Raw genomic sequence first — 17,796 nt, forward strand, 5'->3', positions numbered from 1 at the left:
CATATCAACCATTTTCTCACATTCACTATTGAGAAGTTCTGTAGAGATGTTGTCTGTTCCAGGTGCTTTGTTACATTTCAACTTTTGTAATGCTTTGCTTTTTCAAATGATAGTACAAAATAAAAATGGAAATAGTAGTTGACAGCAGTTCAAACAATCGTTGCGGCCATTTTACGTAATTACGAATGCTAAAAGCCCAATTTGGTCGCATGCGCTGTGACGGCCACTGACCTCACCGCGCAAGACAACGAATTTAGGTCAAACCGGTAATCATTTTTTTAAAGTAATTCTGCGTGTGTCCTAATATTAGAAATAAAGACTCTTTATTACTTGCATTTGCTTATTATTTGAAAATATTCATTTCGTGCAATAAATATATGGGTATTGCCAGTTCTCGTCATAAGCTAATTAATCGTGCTGACCTCCTATCGTCGCACCTCCGGTATTACATCATCCTTATTCGTCCTCGACGTGGTAGAGTTTGAAGCGGTTGATGTATTTTGCGAATTGTAAAAGTTTTAGCTGGTTTCAATATGATTTTTTTACACATGCACCTCCTTAAACAGCGGACAAACACACAAGGGTTTTTTTTCTTCTTTTTTCTTTTTTATTTATTTTTTTATTTATTATTATTATTTATTTTTTTTTTTGTCAGGATTTATCGTCGCTTGGTACGCAGTTTAATCCGTAAATTTCCAATAATTGGCCGTTAGACATGGTGTCCATTTCTGAATGGTTCACGCAAGAAGCATTTGTCGTTATTTCAGGTGCTATGCATTGTGCCTTTCAACACGTTAAGATAACACTGTATTTACTTTGCTTTCAAGACAGTTTTCGTAAAAAAAAAAAAAATTCATTCATACTGTTTTACTAAACACCATGAACAGACATTTATAGCCGCAGACAAAGGTTCTGTAAACTCTTATTGTGAAAGGGCGAATCTTATTGTTGCTTGATACGCAAAAAATGACCGAAATAAAATAAATGTATTTCGTGTATATCACCCGTTTAACCCTCTACTTAAGGTAAGCCACGGGCTTTCCTTTTTTGTATGCATATAACGGGTTTATCATATGGTGCCCATAGCCATGATCCCTTAATGTGCGGTTTGCCTGTCAGCTGTTGGTATAATTGTTTTCGCGTTTTTTTTTTTTTTTTTTTTTTTTGAGAATATGAGCGTGTCTGCTTCACAGTCATGGCCGAGCACTACCGCCACTTTTTTCCGCCATCGTTCAATATCCTCTAAGACTCTTAACTTACCTGAGCTCTCTTTCGCTGTTATATTGGCATTGTATCTAATGATCTTTTAATTTGTTACTTCCGAATAACAAATGCTCCAATATGAGCTGATGGTTATAGATATTCGAACACAGTTAATCAATTTCTCGCAATCCCCAAAACCAATAATTTTCTCCATAAACATTAATCAACGCACAATATACTTTAAAAATGTGAATGGTTAATGGTTAATGGTTAAGATAAATGTGCTAGACATCTAAGGTTATATAGCACTATAGGAAAGTATAGTAAAGGGGGATGTCAGGTGATAGTTATGTGTCAACTATCTAGAATAGTGTTGAGAGGTTGAAGATGAGGGAAAATATTATGGTTGTTTAGGTAAGGGAGTTGGATCAAGTGAAGGATATTTATGCGTCTGAGGAAGGAGAACAGGTTGTCGAGGCAGAAGCTGTGGGATTCTGTAAGGATGTCTGATATGTTGGGAGGTCGGTGAAGGGAGGATAGGTGTGGAAAAGCAGAGGTACGTGCTGTATTAAAGCGTGGACAGGACAAGAGAATGTGTGGGACTGAAAGAGGGATGTTACATAGAGGACATAGGGGCGGGTCTGAGCGTGACATCAGATAGGCTATGTGTTAGGCGAGTGTGGCCAATACGTAATCGTGCGAGGGCCGTCTCCCAACGTCTGTTTTTGTGAAATGGAGCTGACCAAGAAGAGATTGATGGTTTTACGGTATGTAATTTATTGTTGTGGAGTCTTGACCAAAAAGATTGCCATCGGGTATACAAGAAGGTCTTAAAGTGGGGGTAGTAATCTGTAGCTGGAATATGTGAGAAGCGTTGTTGAGGTGATGTGGACATTGCGGCATATCGTGCAAGAGTATCTGCCTGTTCATTGCCAGGGATTCCAACATGGCTGGGTACCCAGCAAAATCTGACAGATTTGTGACGTGTGGATAGATAGAACAACCAGTTCTGGATCTTACAGACAAGGGGATTGGTCGAGTGCATTGACTTTATGAGGGTTAAAGAGTTACGGGAGTCAGTAAAAATAGTAAAAGAGGAAGAGGTAGATGAATATATGCGCCTTAAAGCAAAAAGGAGTGCATATAGTTCTGTAGTAAGGACACTAGATTCAGGAGAGAGGGTGTATTTGAAAGTGCAATTTGGGAATATTACTGCGAACCAGCTCCTGAGATGGATTTGGAACCGTCAGTGTAAACATGAATGCTGGAGGAATGAATGGAGACATGGTCAAGGAAATGAGGGAGAAGGATAGAGGGGGGAATATCTGATTTTGGTGGGTCAGGGAAAACTGAGGAGCAAATACAGGGGTTGGGTATAAGCCATGGAGGAATGGAATGGACAGACAGTGGGAGAGGTCGGAGATGAGGGAAGGGGGAATGGGAGAGGAGGGTATCCATGCGTACGGGGAGAGGAGTTGGTAAACGTGGAGAAGAGGTAAAGGTATGAAGTAAGGATTGTGGAATAGTTAGTTTGGTAAGGGAAAATTGGTGAAATCGAGCATAGCATCGGAAAGAGAGAAGGGCTCGACGTCGAGAGAGGGACGGCATGCCTGATTCAGTATATAGGCTCTCATATGGAGAGGAGCGGAAGGCGCCTAGGGCTAAGCGGAGACCGCTGTGGTGGATTGTATCAAGGTGAGCAAGAGAGGTTGAGGCAGAGGAGTAGATGTGGCATCCATAATTTAGAGTGGAGAGAATCAAAGTAACATGAAGATGGAGGAGAGTTTTGCGATCTGAGCCCCAGGAGATATGTGAGAGTTTGTAAGATTCGGAGGCGACGTTGAGCTTTTTCTTTGATGTACAAGATATGGTCTCGCCAGGACAATTTGGAATCAAATATAACGCCTAGGAATTTGCCAGAAGACCGGTAATGTAGTGGAGCATTATATAAGAAGAGTGGAGGGTTGGGGACCGTACGTGAGCGAGAGAAAATGATGGGGAAAGATTTAGAGGTAGAGAAGCGAAAGCCATGGTTGGTGGCCCAAGAAGTTACTGATGTTATTGCAGACTGAAGGAATTGACAGAGGTCTGGTATGGATGTGCCAGATGCATAGATGGTTAAGTCATCAACATATAGTGATGCTCTGGCTCCTGGTGGTAGAACTTGTGGGACGCCTTTGAATTGCGGAAAGGATGATGAAGTGGAAGAGGCAATCTTGACCTGGAAAGTACGTTTAGAAAGGAAGGATTTAATGAAAACATACATGTTTCCACGTAAACCTAGGGAGGACAATTGTTGGAGGATATGGTATCACCATGTGGTGTCATATGTTTTTTCTAGATCAAAGAATATGGCTAATACGGATTCATGGCGTGCAAATGCCGATGGATTGTATGTCTCGAAATGGGCAAGTGGGTCTGCTGTACTTCGGGCACGTCGGAAACCAAACTGGGAAGGGGAAAGGAGATTATGAGATTCTAGGTACCACATTAAACGGAAGTTAACCATTCGTTCTAGTAGTTTGCACAAGCAGCTAGTTAGAGCTATAGGCCGGTAATCTTGGGATAGGGTACCTGATTTATTGGGTTTTAAGAAAGGTAGGATAAGAGCATCTCGCCAATGAGAAGGAAAATTTCCTGACATCCATATGTGGTTGAAAATAAAAGGAAGGTTAGAAAGGAAGATGGGAGGTGTCGGAGCATACGATAGTGAATACCATCAGGGCCTTCATGAGTGCTGTGGCACGACTGTAATACAGCGTTGAGTTCAGAAGAAGAAAAAGGAGCATTATAGGACTCATCAGAGGATAGGGTGAAGGTAATGGGGGTGTGTTCCTTGATGGTTTTAATGGAAGAAAAGTATGGGGAAAGGTGAGAGCCACTACTGACCTGGCTGAAATAGTTGCCCAGTTCATTAGCTACTTCGACAGGCTCAGAGATAAGAATATCTCGAATATGGAGGACGGGTGCAGGATGGGGGGGGGGGGGGGTGTTTGCCTGATAGTTTATGGATCCGTCGCCAAACAGCTGAAATAGATATAGATGTAATTGAGGAAACATAATTTTGCCAGCTATTTGTTTTACTGTTTTTAATTGTACGGCGAAGATGGGCAGATGCTCTTTTAAAGGAAATAAGGGCTGATAGCTGGTGAGGGATGCCTCGTTTGTAATGATAGCTGTTCCAGGCTGCTCGTTTTAAGCGAAGCACTTTGGTGCAATCAGAATTCCACCATGGAACACATTTAGAAGTATAGGGTCTTGACGTTCGAGGAATGGCTGTATAGGCAGCGCTTAGGACCGTGGTTGTTAAACAATGTAGCATATCTGAAATGGACGGTAAGGGGGGTGGAGTGATAGGTATAGTAGAGAATGAAGTGAAAGTATGCCAGTCAGCTCTATCAAAGCACCAGCGTGGAAGATTAGGAAGTGGTACTTATGAAGTAGGAGAAAGGAGTATTGGGAAGTGGTCACTATAGGGGAAGTGGTCTAGAACTGACCAATGGAAATCTAGATGTAAAGTAGGAGAGCATAGAGAGAGGTCAAGGCATGAAAAGGATTGTATGCGCATGTCAAAGTGTGTGGGGCGATCTGAATTAAGAATAATTAGGTTATTTGTGAAGAGGAAGCGTTCTAGAGATCGGCCTCGGGAGTTGGTGGTAGAGTCACCCCACAGAGTGTGGCGGCAGTTGAAATCACCAACTATGAGGAAAGGTGGTTGGAGTTGGGAAATTAGAGTCTCAAAGGCAGTAAATTCAATGGGATGGGATGGGGAGAAGTAGACTGAAATCACTGTGATCCAGCGGCGAAGAAAGATGCGAATAGCTGTGCACGGGACAGAAGTTTGTATGGGAGGTATGACATAAGGTGTTTTATGATGGATAAGTATAGACGAGACATAAAGGGAGTGTGGGGAAGAGATAAAATGGTAATTGTGAATTGGAATAGGAGGTTGTGAGGAAAGTCTCTTGGAGGCAGATAAATAGATGGATTATAAGAAGCAAGGATATGACGTAGGTCTGATCTATGAGAGCGGAAACCGCGAATATTCCAATGTAGGAGAGCTATATCCTAGTTGATTTACGAATGATAACGCAAGTACGTGTTGGGGAATTTGAAGGGGAAGGAGCTAGGGGGTGTAAAGGAGGGATATTAGGAGGTAGGGAATCTGGAGAAGGGCATTGTTGTGCCATGAGTGATTCTCGTGTGTATCCGGGAGGGAGTGCAAAGGATAGAGGGGATTGAGGGAGGGAGAATGTGCCTATAGTTGGGGTTGAAGGGGGTGGGTTGTGTTGGGAGGGAGTAGATGTGTGGGGAGTATTAGTGTTAGGAGGATGAATATCAGAAGGATGGATAGTTGGAGTTGAAGGGGTTGTGTTGTCTTGGGAGGGATTAGGAGGAAGGGGTGTAGGGGTGCTGTGAGTGAGGGGATGCATATCAGGAGGATGGGTATTGGGAGGATGGATATCAGTGGTGGATGGGATTGAGGGGGTTAGGTTGTGTTGAGAGGGAGTAGGAGGAAGGGGTGTAGGGGGAATATTAGTAGGAGGGGTATGAATATCGGCAACCACTTCAAGTGTGGAAGGAGCATGAGTTATGGGATCTTGTGTCTCAAGCATATAGCTTTGAATGTCTTCCATTGTTTCTGCAGTGGAGTTTGTTGGAGAGTTTTGTGAGAAGGTAATTGTTTCTGCAATGGAATTGCTTGGAGAGTTTTGTGGAATAAAGGTTTTCTTATGAGGGGGGGGAAGAGGAGACTGGTGTCTCAGGAACAAAGGTATAGGTAGTTGGAGGTGATTGTGCTGTAGGGGAAGAAGGGTTAGAACGTTTAGTCTGTCTACTGCGGGTAGTGCGGGGAGGGAGAAGGGTTGGTGTTGGGGCTGTAGTTGAGATAGGAGCTGTGGTTGAGATTGGGGTGTCTGGGTTTAGAGTGGCAAAGGAATTGGTCTGAGGGATGTAGAATGTAGAAGTGGAAATGGGGACATTTTGGGGTGGCGGGGGAGGGGCTGAGCGAACGATGTTGCTAGAATATGGAGTATGAGAGAAACCTTGTCGACTTGCTTCCTGTCTGGCTTCACGTAAAGTGAGACCATTTTTGTATCTGAGAGTTGCTACCTCAGATTCAAACTTGTATAAACTCTATAAAATACATTATGGGGGCCGACCGCAGTTAGCACATGTTCGTGTTTGTGCTGAGCAGTTTGATCGATTATGACCAGGTTGGTCATATATGGGGCATCGGTCTATGGAACGGCAATGTTTGGCAGGATGTCCATAGCGCCAACAGTTTTGACATTTACAGGGAGGGGGTTGGTATGGTCGAACAGGTAGGGATTGTCCACCAATGTAGATACGTAAGGGAAGGTCATGTGTACGGAAGGTAATTTTGGCAATATTGGTCGGATTCTTTCGTTGACCTTTAGGAGGAATGGCGTAGCAATGTACTGATTTCACATCTTGGTCTTTGAGGCATCCTAATAATATTTGGTTTGCTGGGGAGAGAGAAAGACAGTTCCGGTACAGGTATTAAGGGTTGGATGAGGTTCTGCAGGAATGGGGTTGCCAGAATGATCAGTTAAATTTGATAGTGCTATAGATTCAGTTTCTGATCTGACTGTTACCAGACGGGAGCGATCGCGTCTGTTATAGAAAGGGACTCTGCCTACTTGTTTTTGGAGGCATTGTTAAAAGAGAAGAGTGTTGCCTGAGTAAGGAGCTGTAGCAGGGATCACGAAAAATCGGTCCCATTTAGCTGGGTTTAACAGAGTATTTAAGATATCTGTAGGGTTGGTGGTGGTGGATGGTCGGGGACGTGTGGAAGAGGGAGTATTACGGAATGATGGAGAATAAGGTTGCAAGGTAGTAATAAGGGAGGCTTGGTTGTTTGATGAAGGTTGCAGGGGTGGAGTTGAATTTGAGGAAATTAGGTGGGTAGGAATGTCTTCTGGAGATTGATTCTCTGCTTGGGTGGGTAATGCACTAGTAGGCATTGAGGAGTGGGCAGTAGTTTCAGTGTTCGGAGCCGTGGTCAAAGGAGAGCCTGGGTTGGGGCTATTTGAGAAAGGGGCTAGCCTCATAGCCTTTAATATAGGGATTACATTTTCATTACTGGTCATGGGGAACCTGGATTATGTAAATAGGCCTAATCGGTCCACCTCCTTTCGCTACTGAAGGTAAGGGCTAGATTAGTCGGGAGTACCGTGCCCATAGTTCCCGCAGACCGTTCAGGACTGGCACTAGGTCAGCCTTTCATCCTCTCAGCACGGCTCTCACAACAACGGGCAAGGGATTAGGGGGGGGGGTGTTAAAAAGGTGAAATTGCAATCCTTAGAGGACAGTGACGCTACTCCCGCGTCTTTTTTGTGTATTTCATATAATTTTCCGATATTTACGGTGTTCTGGTCTTCAGAAGGACACTGTGATGTAACGAAATATAGATATTAAAATAAGATCTAAAGTAACTTACACTTCATGACATGTGATTCGTTTTAGATATTTCATGCAGTGCAAATTCGCGCAGTAGCATAGAGCATTTTATAATTACCACACAATTCTTCACTCCCCCCCCCCTCTCCGTAGCAGAATTTCTGACGTTTTCTAAACATTAGATGATAGAGAAAATGGATATAAATAATAAAATTGAACCATACACTATCATAAACTAATGAATGTTAGATTATAGTTAATGTGCGTAGGGTCAGAGTGTGATGATTGTAGAATTCCCTGGTTTACTTTCTTGTTTATTGCACTGCATGAAAAATATACAATATTTACATTACTAATCAAATAATGTAAACATTCAACAACATAAAATGCACCCACATCTCTTTACAGAACGTGTATTCGATGTATAACTTCAGAAAATGCGACATTGACCCTGTAAATTTGACATCTAGAAAGTATACGACTATTCATAGTGTGTGTGTTGTAGGGCTGAAGGTTTTAAGTTACTCTGTGATACTGTGGCTCTGCCTTTGGTGATGCCCAGCTAGAAGACCAGCTGAAGTGACATCGGATGAAATTTCCCTTGCGATGACCTTCGGTTTGCCACATCATATAAGTTCATTCAGGAAGGTTTCAGCAATTATCATTGGAAAATATCTTAATATTGCTTTAGACATCATTTCCATCATACCATCAATAGTCATACAGAATAACAAAAATATAGCCTTTGGAGAAAAAAATCCGTATTGACGTCACATCTGTCGATCGTATTTTGTTTCCGTTTAGCAGACGAATTTCCGTATAATTCCATCCCTGCCCATAATATGGGCCAGTCACATGATTTGCGCAATTTATGAAATTTATTGGTTATTATAAATACTCGATAATATAATAGTATCATTCTTATATTGTCATATCCTTTTAAACAGAAAATATTCTCCTTCATGTAGCTTTATGCGGGCTTATCGACACACGGAATCAAATTATTGCAATATATATATAGGTAATTTTCTATATTACGTCCACCCCTTCGATATCCACGATTTTGGTATCGTTGGATTCCTCTCACTCTATACAATGCAAATATGTAGGTTTTATTGCGCGGAAACCCCGTTAGCGACAAACTTGGCCCCGATAGCAGGGGCGACGATGTCGGAGCGGCGGACGTAATATATAAAATCATTTGCCTTATCCAAGATGATTAGTTAAAAATTAACCTTTCCGAATTTGTTACATGATATTTCATAAGATTACTTAATTTTATTTCTATATCCCTAATCTGCCTTATTTGCTCCTTAAAATGTCTGACTGCTATTTACCGTTGACTTAAAGAAAAGTATAGAGAATGGTATAGGGGTAACTTAACTATTATTTCTTTTTTAAATATAACTTTGGCATATTAGTATGTAAGGACCCCCACCCCACAATCTCTTGCTCGATATGTCATGGGGGGGATTGGGAGACGAGACTGAGGCCCAGTGCTTGGGATCTCCCCTACCTTGGGTCTCAACCCTCGCCTTAACAAATTTTGCTGTCTTTTCAATCTCTTCTTGGGCCACCAACCACGGCTTTCGATTTTCTACTTCTAAAACCTTTTCCATCCTCTTTTTCGTTCACTTCAAGGCTCCGAACCTCCACTCCTACTCCAATGCCACCCTTCAAGCATTTTCCTTGGTGTCATATTTGTCTCCAAACTGTCGAGATCATATCCTTTCTGTTAAAGAAAGAGCCCGCCGTCGTCTTCGGCCTTTACAGACTCTCTCACATATATCCTGAGATTCAGACCGCAAAATACTCCCCATCTCCATATTACCCTAATCCTCACCACCCTTGATTATGAGTGCCATATATATTCTGCCTCTGCCTCCCCTCTCACACTCCTTGATGCAATCCACCACTGCGGGCTTCGTTTAGCCCCAGGCGCCTTTCGATCCTCTCACAGTTGAGAGCTTTACTGAATCAGACCTACCATCCCCTTCTCGACGTCGTGCTCTTTTTTCTCTAACAAGCTATGTTCGTGTTCACCAATATTCTCTCTCTAAACTAACCAACCCTCAATCGCTTCTTCAGGCCTTCTCTCCACGTTTACCTACCCTTTTCCCTGTTCGTATGGGCGTTCTGCTTTCCCATTCCCTCATTCCTTATTTCCATTCCCTTCCTCTCTCTGCCGTGTTTCCCTCCCTGGTTAATACCTTCCTCATGTAATTGCTCTTCTCTTTTCCCAGATCAATCCAAATCAAATATCCCTCCTGTCGTCCTCGCACATTTTCTTGTACATGTCTCCAGTCACTCCTCCAGTACTCTTGTATGCAGACAGCTTCAAATCCACCTCGGGTACCGGTTTTGCCGCAGTCTTTCCTTCTCACACACAACTTTCCTCTTCCTCCTGAATCGAGCGTCCTTACAAAACTATATGCTATCCTCGCTTTACAGCTCATGGCCTCCATCTCTTCCTCATCCTTAACCATCTTTACCGACTCATGTAACTCAGTACCACTCATAACCCATACACCCTATCAACCCCATAGTGCGTAAGATAGGCCAGTTGTTTTATCTATCCACGCAACAGAAAGCAGTTAAGCTTTGCTGGATACCCAGCCATGTTGGGTTCCCCGGCAATGAACAAGCAGATGCCTCCGCTTTAGCCACAACACACCAAACATGCTTTTCACACATTACACACGCCGACTACTAACCCCACCTCAAAAAGTTAAAGTGGGTGTAATCTTTCTGGTCAGGTCTGACCGCCAATAAATCAAACCATAAAACTTTCTATCTCTCCTTGGTCGGCCTCATACCACCAGAACAGACGCAGTGAAACTACTCTTGCCCGCCTCTAGCATTCCTACCTCGTGTCACCCTCGAACCCACCTCTATGCTGATCATGCAATGCTCTCTTTCAGTCCCACATATCTTGTTATCCTGCCCTCGCTTTTCCTCATTTGTCCTCTCCCCCTCCCTCTAAGCTGCCATACTTTCTCATGGAATCCCCCACCTTTTCAATTGACAACCAGTTCTTCCTCCATCTGATCTATTCACTCTTTGCCCTTAACCCTCCCCCCTCATTCAGTATCTATCCTACCCCATTTCCTCCCTATTTTTCTACCCTTTTCACTCATAATGCTATATGACTGTTGAAACCTAAGGTATTTTGTTCTAATAAAAAAAAATAAACCTCATTTACCACAATACTCTACCAGAGTGCTGTATTGACCTTTAAAGTTTGGCACATTTATTTATGTAAAGCATTAGTACATAACGAAAACAAACACATTTGGTATCTAAACACAACACAAAATAACAGGAATGTATATCACTTACAAGATTATTATTATATAATTATTGTATAAATTTCTTACCACAAACCTGCAGTCTTTCTCTTCTAACAGTTGATTTGAATGTGGTTAGGGCCTTGGGGATAAATTCAGTAGAACCTATAAAAATCGGCAAAGTCTTACCTACATCGTTCATTTCAGCTGCTGTGTGGATTCATAAGGGTATATATTTTTAGGGGGACCCCATGAGGTAAAAAAATATATATGTATAAATCTTACGCAATTAGTTACACTTTTTAAACAACAGAAAAATGAGGGATGTGAATAAACGGAAATTGGGGATGGTGGTGAAGTATCGGGAAGAATGCAACTATAGAGATTCACGTATCCAGGTGGAAGCGGTTACGATAATGGGGAAAGAAGAGGGAATGGCGCACATGGAGGAGAGGATGGGGTGTGTTGGTAAAGAGAGGGAGGAATAGGGGACTTTAGGTGGATGGATGTCGCCAATTACTTTAAATGTAGAGGGAATAGGAACCGAGGGATTGGAGGGTTGATGAGTGAGAAGGTCTGAGAAACAAGGGTTCTCTTGTGAGGAGAAGAGGGTATAGGCGTTCGAGGAGCAGAGGAAGAGGTTATAGTATGAGAAGATGGAGTGGAATGTTTAGGTTGCCTGCTGCGACAGTTAAAGCGGGAAAGTGGTAGAGATTAGAGTACCTGGATTTAGACTTGTAAAGGAATTTGGCATGGTGTGTGGGGTAGTAGAGGTAGGATGATTCAGGGTAGAGGGAGAGATAGTGGGGAGACGCTGAGACGGGAGGAGTGGAGCGAAGGACAGAAGAAGGAAAAGGAAAGGGGTAGAAGACGCGTAATTCAAGCCGTTTAGCTTTAAAGTTACATATTCAAGTGATCAAGTGATCACATTTGTCATTTCCTTCATAGATGTACAATATAAAATATTTTTACTGACATTTAATGGTACTCGTTTTCATTAAAATATAATATACCTAAATTTCAACACAATAAAAGGGGATAAAACAAACGGAATGTTTTACACTTTATTACAAATGCTTGCAACATGATACAATTTAAACTAGCAATTGCATATGAATAAGTAAAATAACCAATCATAATACAAATAAATTTTACACTGATTCTAAAGAGCAACAGTGAATAAATATGAAATGCTATGTACATGCATATTTCCATCATGATTGCACTTCCAGGTTTGGATCTGAAGTGAAGTTTCGTACATAAAACACTGCTACATGACTTTCACTAAATAAATAGGAAACTCAGCAACTGTCCCTAAATGTCTGCAACTACATCACATATTTATTGTACATATCAAAACAACAGTGAGTCTTTATAACTGAATATAGTCATTCAAATTCCCCATCTGTAACTATTCTGATAGTATATATCCCTTTACAACAAACTGATCACCATACGTTATTACCAAATAAAAATAAATGGCCAGACTTCAAGAGAGGAATTCCCAATAGGTGGGGTTGTCGAAGTTTATACCACTAGAGCAATGTTACAGCATACAGGACTTAGTAGGGGAGGAAAGGGGGAGGGTCCTTCCGCTACACAACCCAAGAGTGATCCCTCAAAATTCATCTCATTGTCCTCTCTGCTTATAGTTCACTGACTAGAATTAGAGACTGCATTATTCATTGAATATATATCATGTTAAACACTGTACTCACCCCCTCTATAAGCAAGATTTATCTCCAGATTTATAGTGGAAATAGTTTCAACAAAAATTCAAAGGGGATACAATTTAAGTAAACAATAAATAAAAAAATTAAAATGTATACATGAACTTGGTTTTCTGTTAAAAAAACAGCCCTCTATCCTATTATTAACCAACCACCATATTAAATAACTGGCACCAAAGTAAACTTGTCTAACTTTTAGTGTGTAAATTTCAGCACGGGATTGCTAAAGTGGTTTACAGATTTCCAATATTGTAGAAAATACACTTGTCTATTCTTATTACTTACTATGATTCAAATTAGTTAACCTGTATATTGGAAATAGAAATCTAGTAATCTATTTACAACAGTAAATGTGCATATATGAAATATATGTGAGCTACAAGTGATTCACAACATTCATGAGAAAGTCCTGCTAATTCTTAAAAACATTTTACTCTGTAAGACAGAGTGTTTATGTAAGTGTAATAATACTAATACTGTTTTTTTCAAGTATTTACATTAGGACTTCCTCGTTTGTTGCTAAAAATGCTGTGATTAACCATTACTGTTTAATACCAAACTTCTCTGTTTATAAGGTCACTCTTGATATACAATACACAAACTCTGAGTAAACCAAATTTCTTTAGGCTATAATTGCACAGCGGAAGAGAGAAAAAAGAAAAAAATAATAATAATAAATACATGATGCAATAGCCAATAGCAGAACCTGAGGTTAACATTAATCATCCACTTTTCATCTACACTTACTAGGATCAGTGCCATGTGGAATGCTTACAAACCATCTTTACAATGAATCCTTCTTGTTACCATTATTTTCTCCCAAAATGCTTTCTATCTTATGAATCCTAAGTACAGGGGTGTTAAATGCTTTCCTTTCCCTTTTTTTTCTTCATTGTATTCTTCAGTTTTAGGTGTGTAAGAGTATGCATATATGCATACCTTTTTACATACATGCTAACTACAAAATTATCCAATCAATAAATAAACATGATTTTAATTAGAATTGACGCAACTTTAATCATTAAGTTGCATCTCTTTAATTCTCTCTTGGAAGATGTCTTAAGAATCCTTTTCATGATTTTTAAATACTAATTATAATGTTATTTTAATTTCTTTACTTAATTATGTACCTTCCTGCAACATATTTGTCTGGCACATTATCAACATGAACAAATTTATGTAAAAGAAAAAAAGAGAAAAATCTGACTACAAAAAAATACAAAAGGAAGGAACTGCTCTGTATCATATTTGCCAATGAAAATAAATATGTACATCTCGTGCAGGAATATTACCTGACATTCTGTTTTTGTCACCTAACAGTAAAAACAAAAACAAAAAAATAATATAAATCTCTGCATATAAAAAGATGTCTGTACACTCATGACACACAAATACACACTCCCATGCTTATCTGATTTTGAAACAGATTTAAACTTATTCAACTATCATTAATAATATCATCACTTACTAAAACTGTAATTAGTATCATCAATGCTATCATATATATTTCATAACAATTGTCATGAAAATACTCTGAAAAAAAAAAATAAAGAAGGGAGATATATTTAGTCTGTGTTCATTTGTGAATTCGTGTATATATTTACGTGTGTGTGTTTGTCAAGTAATTTACATATACACATGCATATGTATATATTGAGAAATGACAAGAATAGATGAAAGAGGGAAAAGAAGAGGGAAGAGAGATACCTTTCAATATGTAAAAATTACTGATGTACTAAATCTCTATCTCAGAAATAAAAACTTGGTTATCCTTCAATCACCAAAATATATAATCATGGCATTCAGATCACAATAAATTTTAAATCAAAAAAATTATCTCAATGAACATAACAGATCAATACATATATATCTTCTAAAAAGAAGCAGAATTCATAAATAATAATAACAATTAGTAGCAATAATAATATCAATAATATTAGTAATAATATTAATAGAAGTAATAATAATAATAATAATAATGAGAAAAATTATAAAAACCATAACCATAACAATAATAATAATAATAATAATAATAATAATAATAATAATAATAATAATAATAAAATAATAACAATAATAATAAAAATCATAAAAAATAAATATACCCATAATTATGAAAACATTTTACAGTGTTAATCATACTTATCAATCTTAACATAGAAAAAATGCAATCCTCACTTAAACATCCAAATTGTAAAACAATCAAAATGCACTGCTGTTCTTTTTCCTGGTAAAAGGTGAAGCAATATACACTAACAATTTTCTCCTTCCCTCACAGCAGATTCAAGATCTGAAACTATCAATATCAAGCAACAGGGAACTAAGCTGCTCTTCTGAGTCATAGTGAGTGCTGAGGTACAACAACCGAACACTGTCATGGGTGTAACTTTCTATGATCGACTGTGACTCAAAAAGCTTGACAGCATTACGGATGGGATCCACACATATACTCTCCCCTGAAATAAAGAAGTTCACTTTAATGTTACTGCTAAAATACTTCCATGTAAATGCAAGTTACTCTGTCGTTTTTCTTATTATAATGCCTTTTGCCACATGTGAAAATCACTTACCGTATCTCAGTGAGCCCTTCTGTAGTAAGTCATTTATGTAGCTTTGTGTGTTCTGGATGAACTTTACATCAGGTACCTGTCTGCCAACCAGCATTTGCAAATTACAAGCAGTACAGTAATATGCATCCAACATTGGAGCAATCATTGACTTCCAAGCTCCAATGACTTCCAAAATGGCAGTTGAAGGTGACACCTTATAACACTGAGAATAGGACACATCCTCCTCATCCGAGTCTTCGATCCATCTTGAACCAGTTTTCTGTTAAAGAGAGATGCACTTGAGATTGGAATGTGAAAACATTAATCAAAATTAATTTCACTTCAAAAGTATATCATGAATATATCCAAACTCTGCAGTAAAATGAATGGCTAACAAAAGTAAAAGAAAATAAACAAACTTACCCCTGCATCTACCAGCAGGCCTGTAACCACCAAATTGTCAACTGTTTGGTGGATTTTGGCTTCCAAACTTCCACATGGGGGCGTCAGGATAAATTCATACTCTAAAAGTTTTGATAAGTGAGCTGCACGTTTGATGAGCTGAAAAGAAAAACAAAAAAACAAAACAAATGGTGGATATAAAATCATGTTTGTGTAAAATAATAAAAACAAAGACAATAACAAATACATATGAAATTAAGAAATGATCAACATTTATACAAATAATTTTAACCCTTTTACAAACAAAAGTTGCAATATGTTTCTATGAAGAAGACTTCCTGAACTTTCCAAATCTGACATCAAACATACTCTAAAATGTAATCTACCGGTAAATTTATTTTTCTATCATGTAATCAGTAGGCAGGATGGTGCAATACAGCAACATGGTTGGGATCACTGACTGATGAAATGCTAATGATTCTGTATCACTGCAGGATATGGCACAGGATAATTTGAGGACTTTGACGAGCATCGGAAAGTGTTCTGACACCACTAATTTTGGCCAATTTACATAATGAAAGCAACATTTTTCAAGCTAACCAAACTCTTAAGGTGAAGAGTCGTCGGTACGGGTCACAAATTACGATTTTTTCAAACTTTGTGTGTGGATACATGAGCATGCGACGCACCCCGGGCGCTGGTTGCCAGATGCGTAGCGCGCTCCTTTCCGCGATTTAAATGTCTGGAGTATTTAAATGCCCTCACGATGCCACATCCCTTTTTGCTTCATGCTTTCTTTTTCTTGTATTTTCAGCATTTTTGGGGGTGTTTTTGCTAATTTCTTTGGTATGATACTGCTTTACAATAGTTTAGGCTGCATTCAGCAGGCAGGCAGCAGCAACAAGGACGGGAGAACAGTGATATTGATAAAGTTGTCAGGAGTACACATGTTTTCAACCTGTTGAAAACCTGTCAATATGTCATTTATATATAGGAAATGCCTAATATATGATTTATGATGTATTATGATATGTAAATGACAGGGAACCAGGAGTCTTGACATCTGAAAGTATACTTTTCAGAGAACACTCCCACCTAACCTAATCTAACCTTTACATAAAGATGACCTAAAATTACCTGAACAAGGCCTGACCCTCTACCACAGGACTCATATTAAAGGCCAAGGAATTGTCTAAGTAGATATTCACGTTTGGTAATCATTGGTATGACCTTTATGTTGTAATGAAGATGAATGAGAAAAACTGCTATTTTCTCAAAATCATGCATGATATATTAACTTTGTATGTAATTACGCAATTCTAATAATTCTTGTTGCATATCTACCAGTTCATATCTACTAACTGTAGCTAAGTCATGCATTATTTCCACCAAACACATTTTTTACTGAAAATAATTGAGGGCGATTTTCTGACACACACACACACACACACACACACACACACACACACACACACACACACACACACACACACACACACACACACACACACACACACACACACACACACAAAAAAAAAGCACTTTTCTGCAAGGTAACTGAAACATTGTCGTTTCAGATAGATTTACATAAATGCTACATTTGGTACTCCTATTTGTTGACTAACTCTGGTCAGAAGGAAACCAGTATTTTTCACAATAAGGAAACTATTACATAATTTTCGAATTCTATCATCTCGCTTTTTTTCTTTTTAGCACAAAAATTTACGCAGCTTTTTTAAATAAAATTATTTGTGCTTAAGCACCACATATCCATGCACATTGTGTAAAATAATGAATGACCTAGCTAAAAAACTAAAGCAAGGAGGACCGGGATAACGAATTTTGTGATCGTAACGACGACTCTTCCCTTAAAGTTATATTAGAATAATTACATACACTGGATGTCTTTGAAATGCAATGAAATGTAGGAAAATGATAATGATTATCATTAATGATGAAATCAATAAAAATAAAAATAATGAATAAATTTAAAATGAAAAATATTTTGAAATACTGAAAAATGGTCAGCACATGATTGCAAGAAAGAAAGCAGAAAACTGAACATGCCTAACATCAAGTTTTACATAGCATTACTATGGAATTATTTTAGCACAACAAAAAGTCCAAAATCCTGAAAATTCATTATCTCTCAAAAAAATCTCCCTAGACACATACTGGTAAAAGGGCTAGAAAAATCCACAT

The 17,796-nt window shown here is 39.0% G+C and overlaps 1 protein-coding gene across 1 annotated transcript; it reads right to left on the reverse strand.

The window, feature by feature from the left end:
• Positions 1–11,964: 11,964 nt before the first annotated feature.
• LOC138864559 (glycerol-3-phosphate acyltransferase 1, mitochondrial-like) lies at positions 11,965–17,127 on the reverse strand. Its single transcript, XM_070132135.1, has 3 exons — positions 15,616–17,127; positions 15,214–15,472; positions 11,965–15,099 (listed from the first exon to the last, which is right to left on the reverse strand). The coding sequence occupies exons 1-3, from the start codon at positions 15,841–15,843 to the stop codon at positions 14,927–14,929; spliced, it is 660 nt and encodes a 219-aa protein (XP_069988236.1). The 5' UTR covers positions 15,844–17,127; the 3' UTR covers positions 11,965–14,926.
• Positions 17,128–17,796: the final 669 nt, after the last annotated feature.

Source organism: Penaeus vannamei, chromosome 17, assembly GCF_042767895.1.
Source record: "Penaeus vannamei isolate JL-2024 chromosome 17, ASM4276789v1, whole genome shotgun sequence".
NCBI classification, from domain to species: domain Eukaryota; kingdom Metazoa; phylum Arthropoda; class Malacostraca; order Decapoda; family Penaeidae; genus Penaeus; species Penaeus vannamei.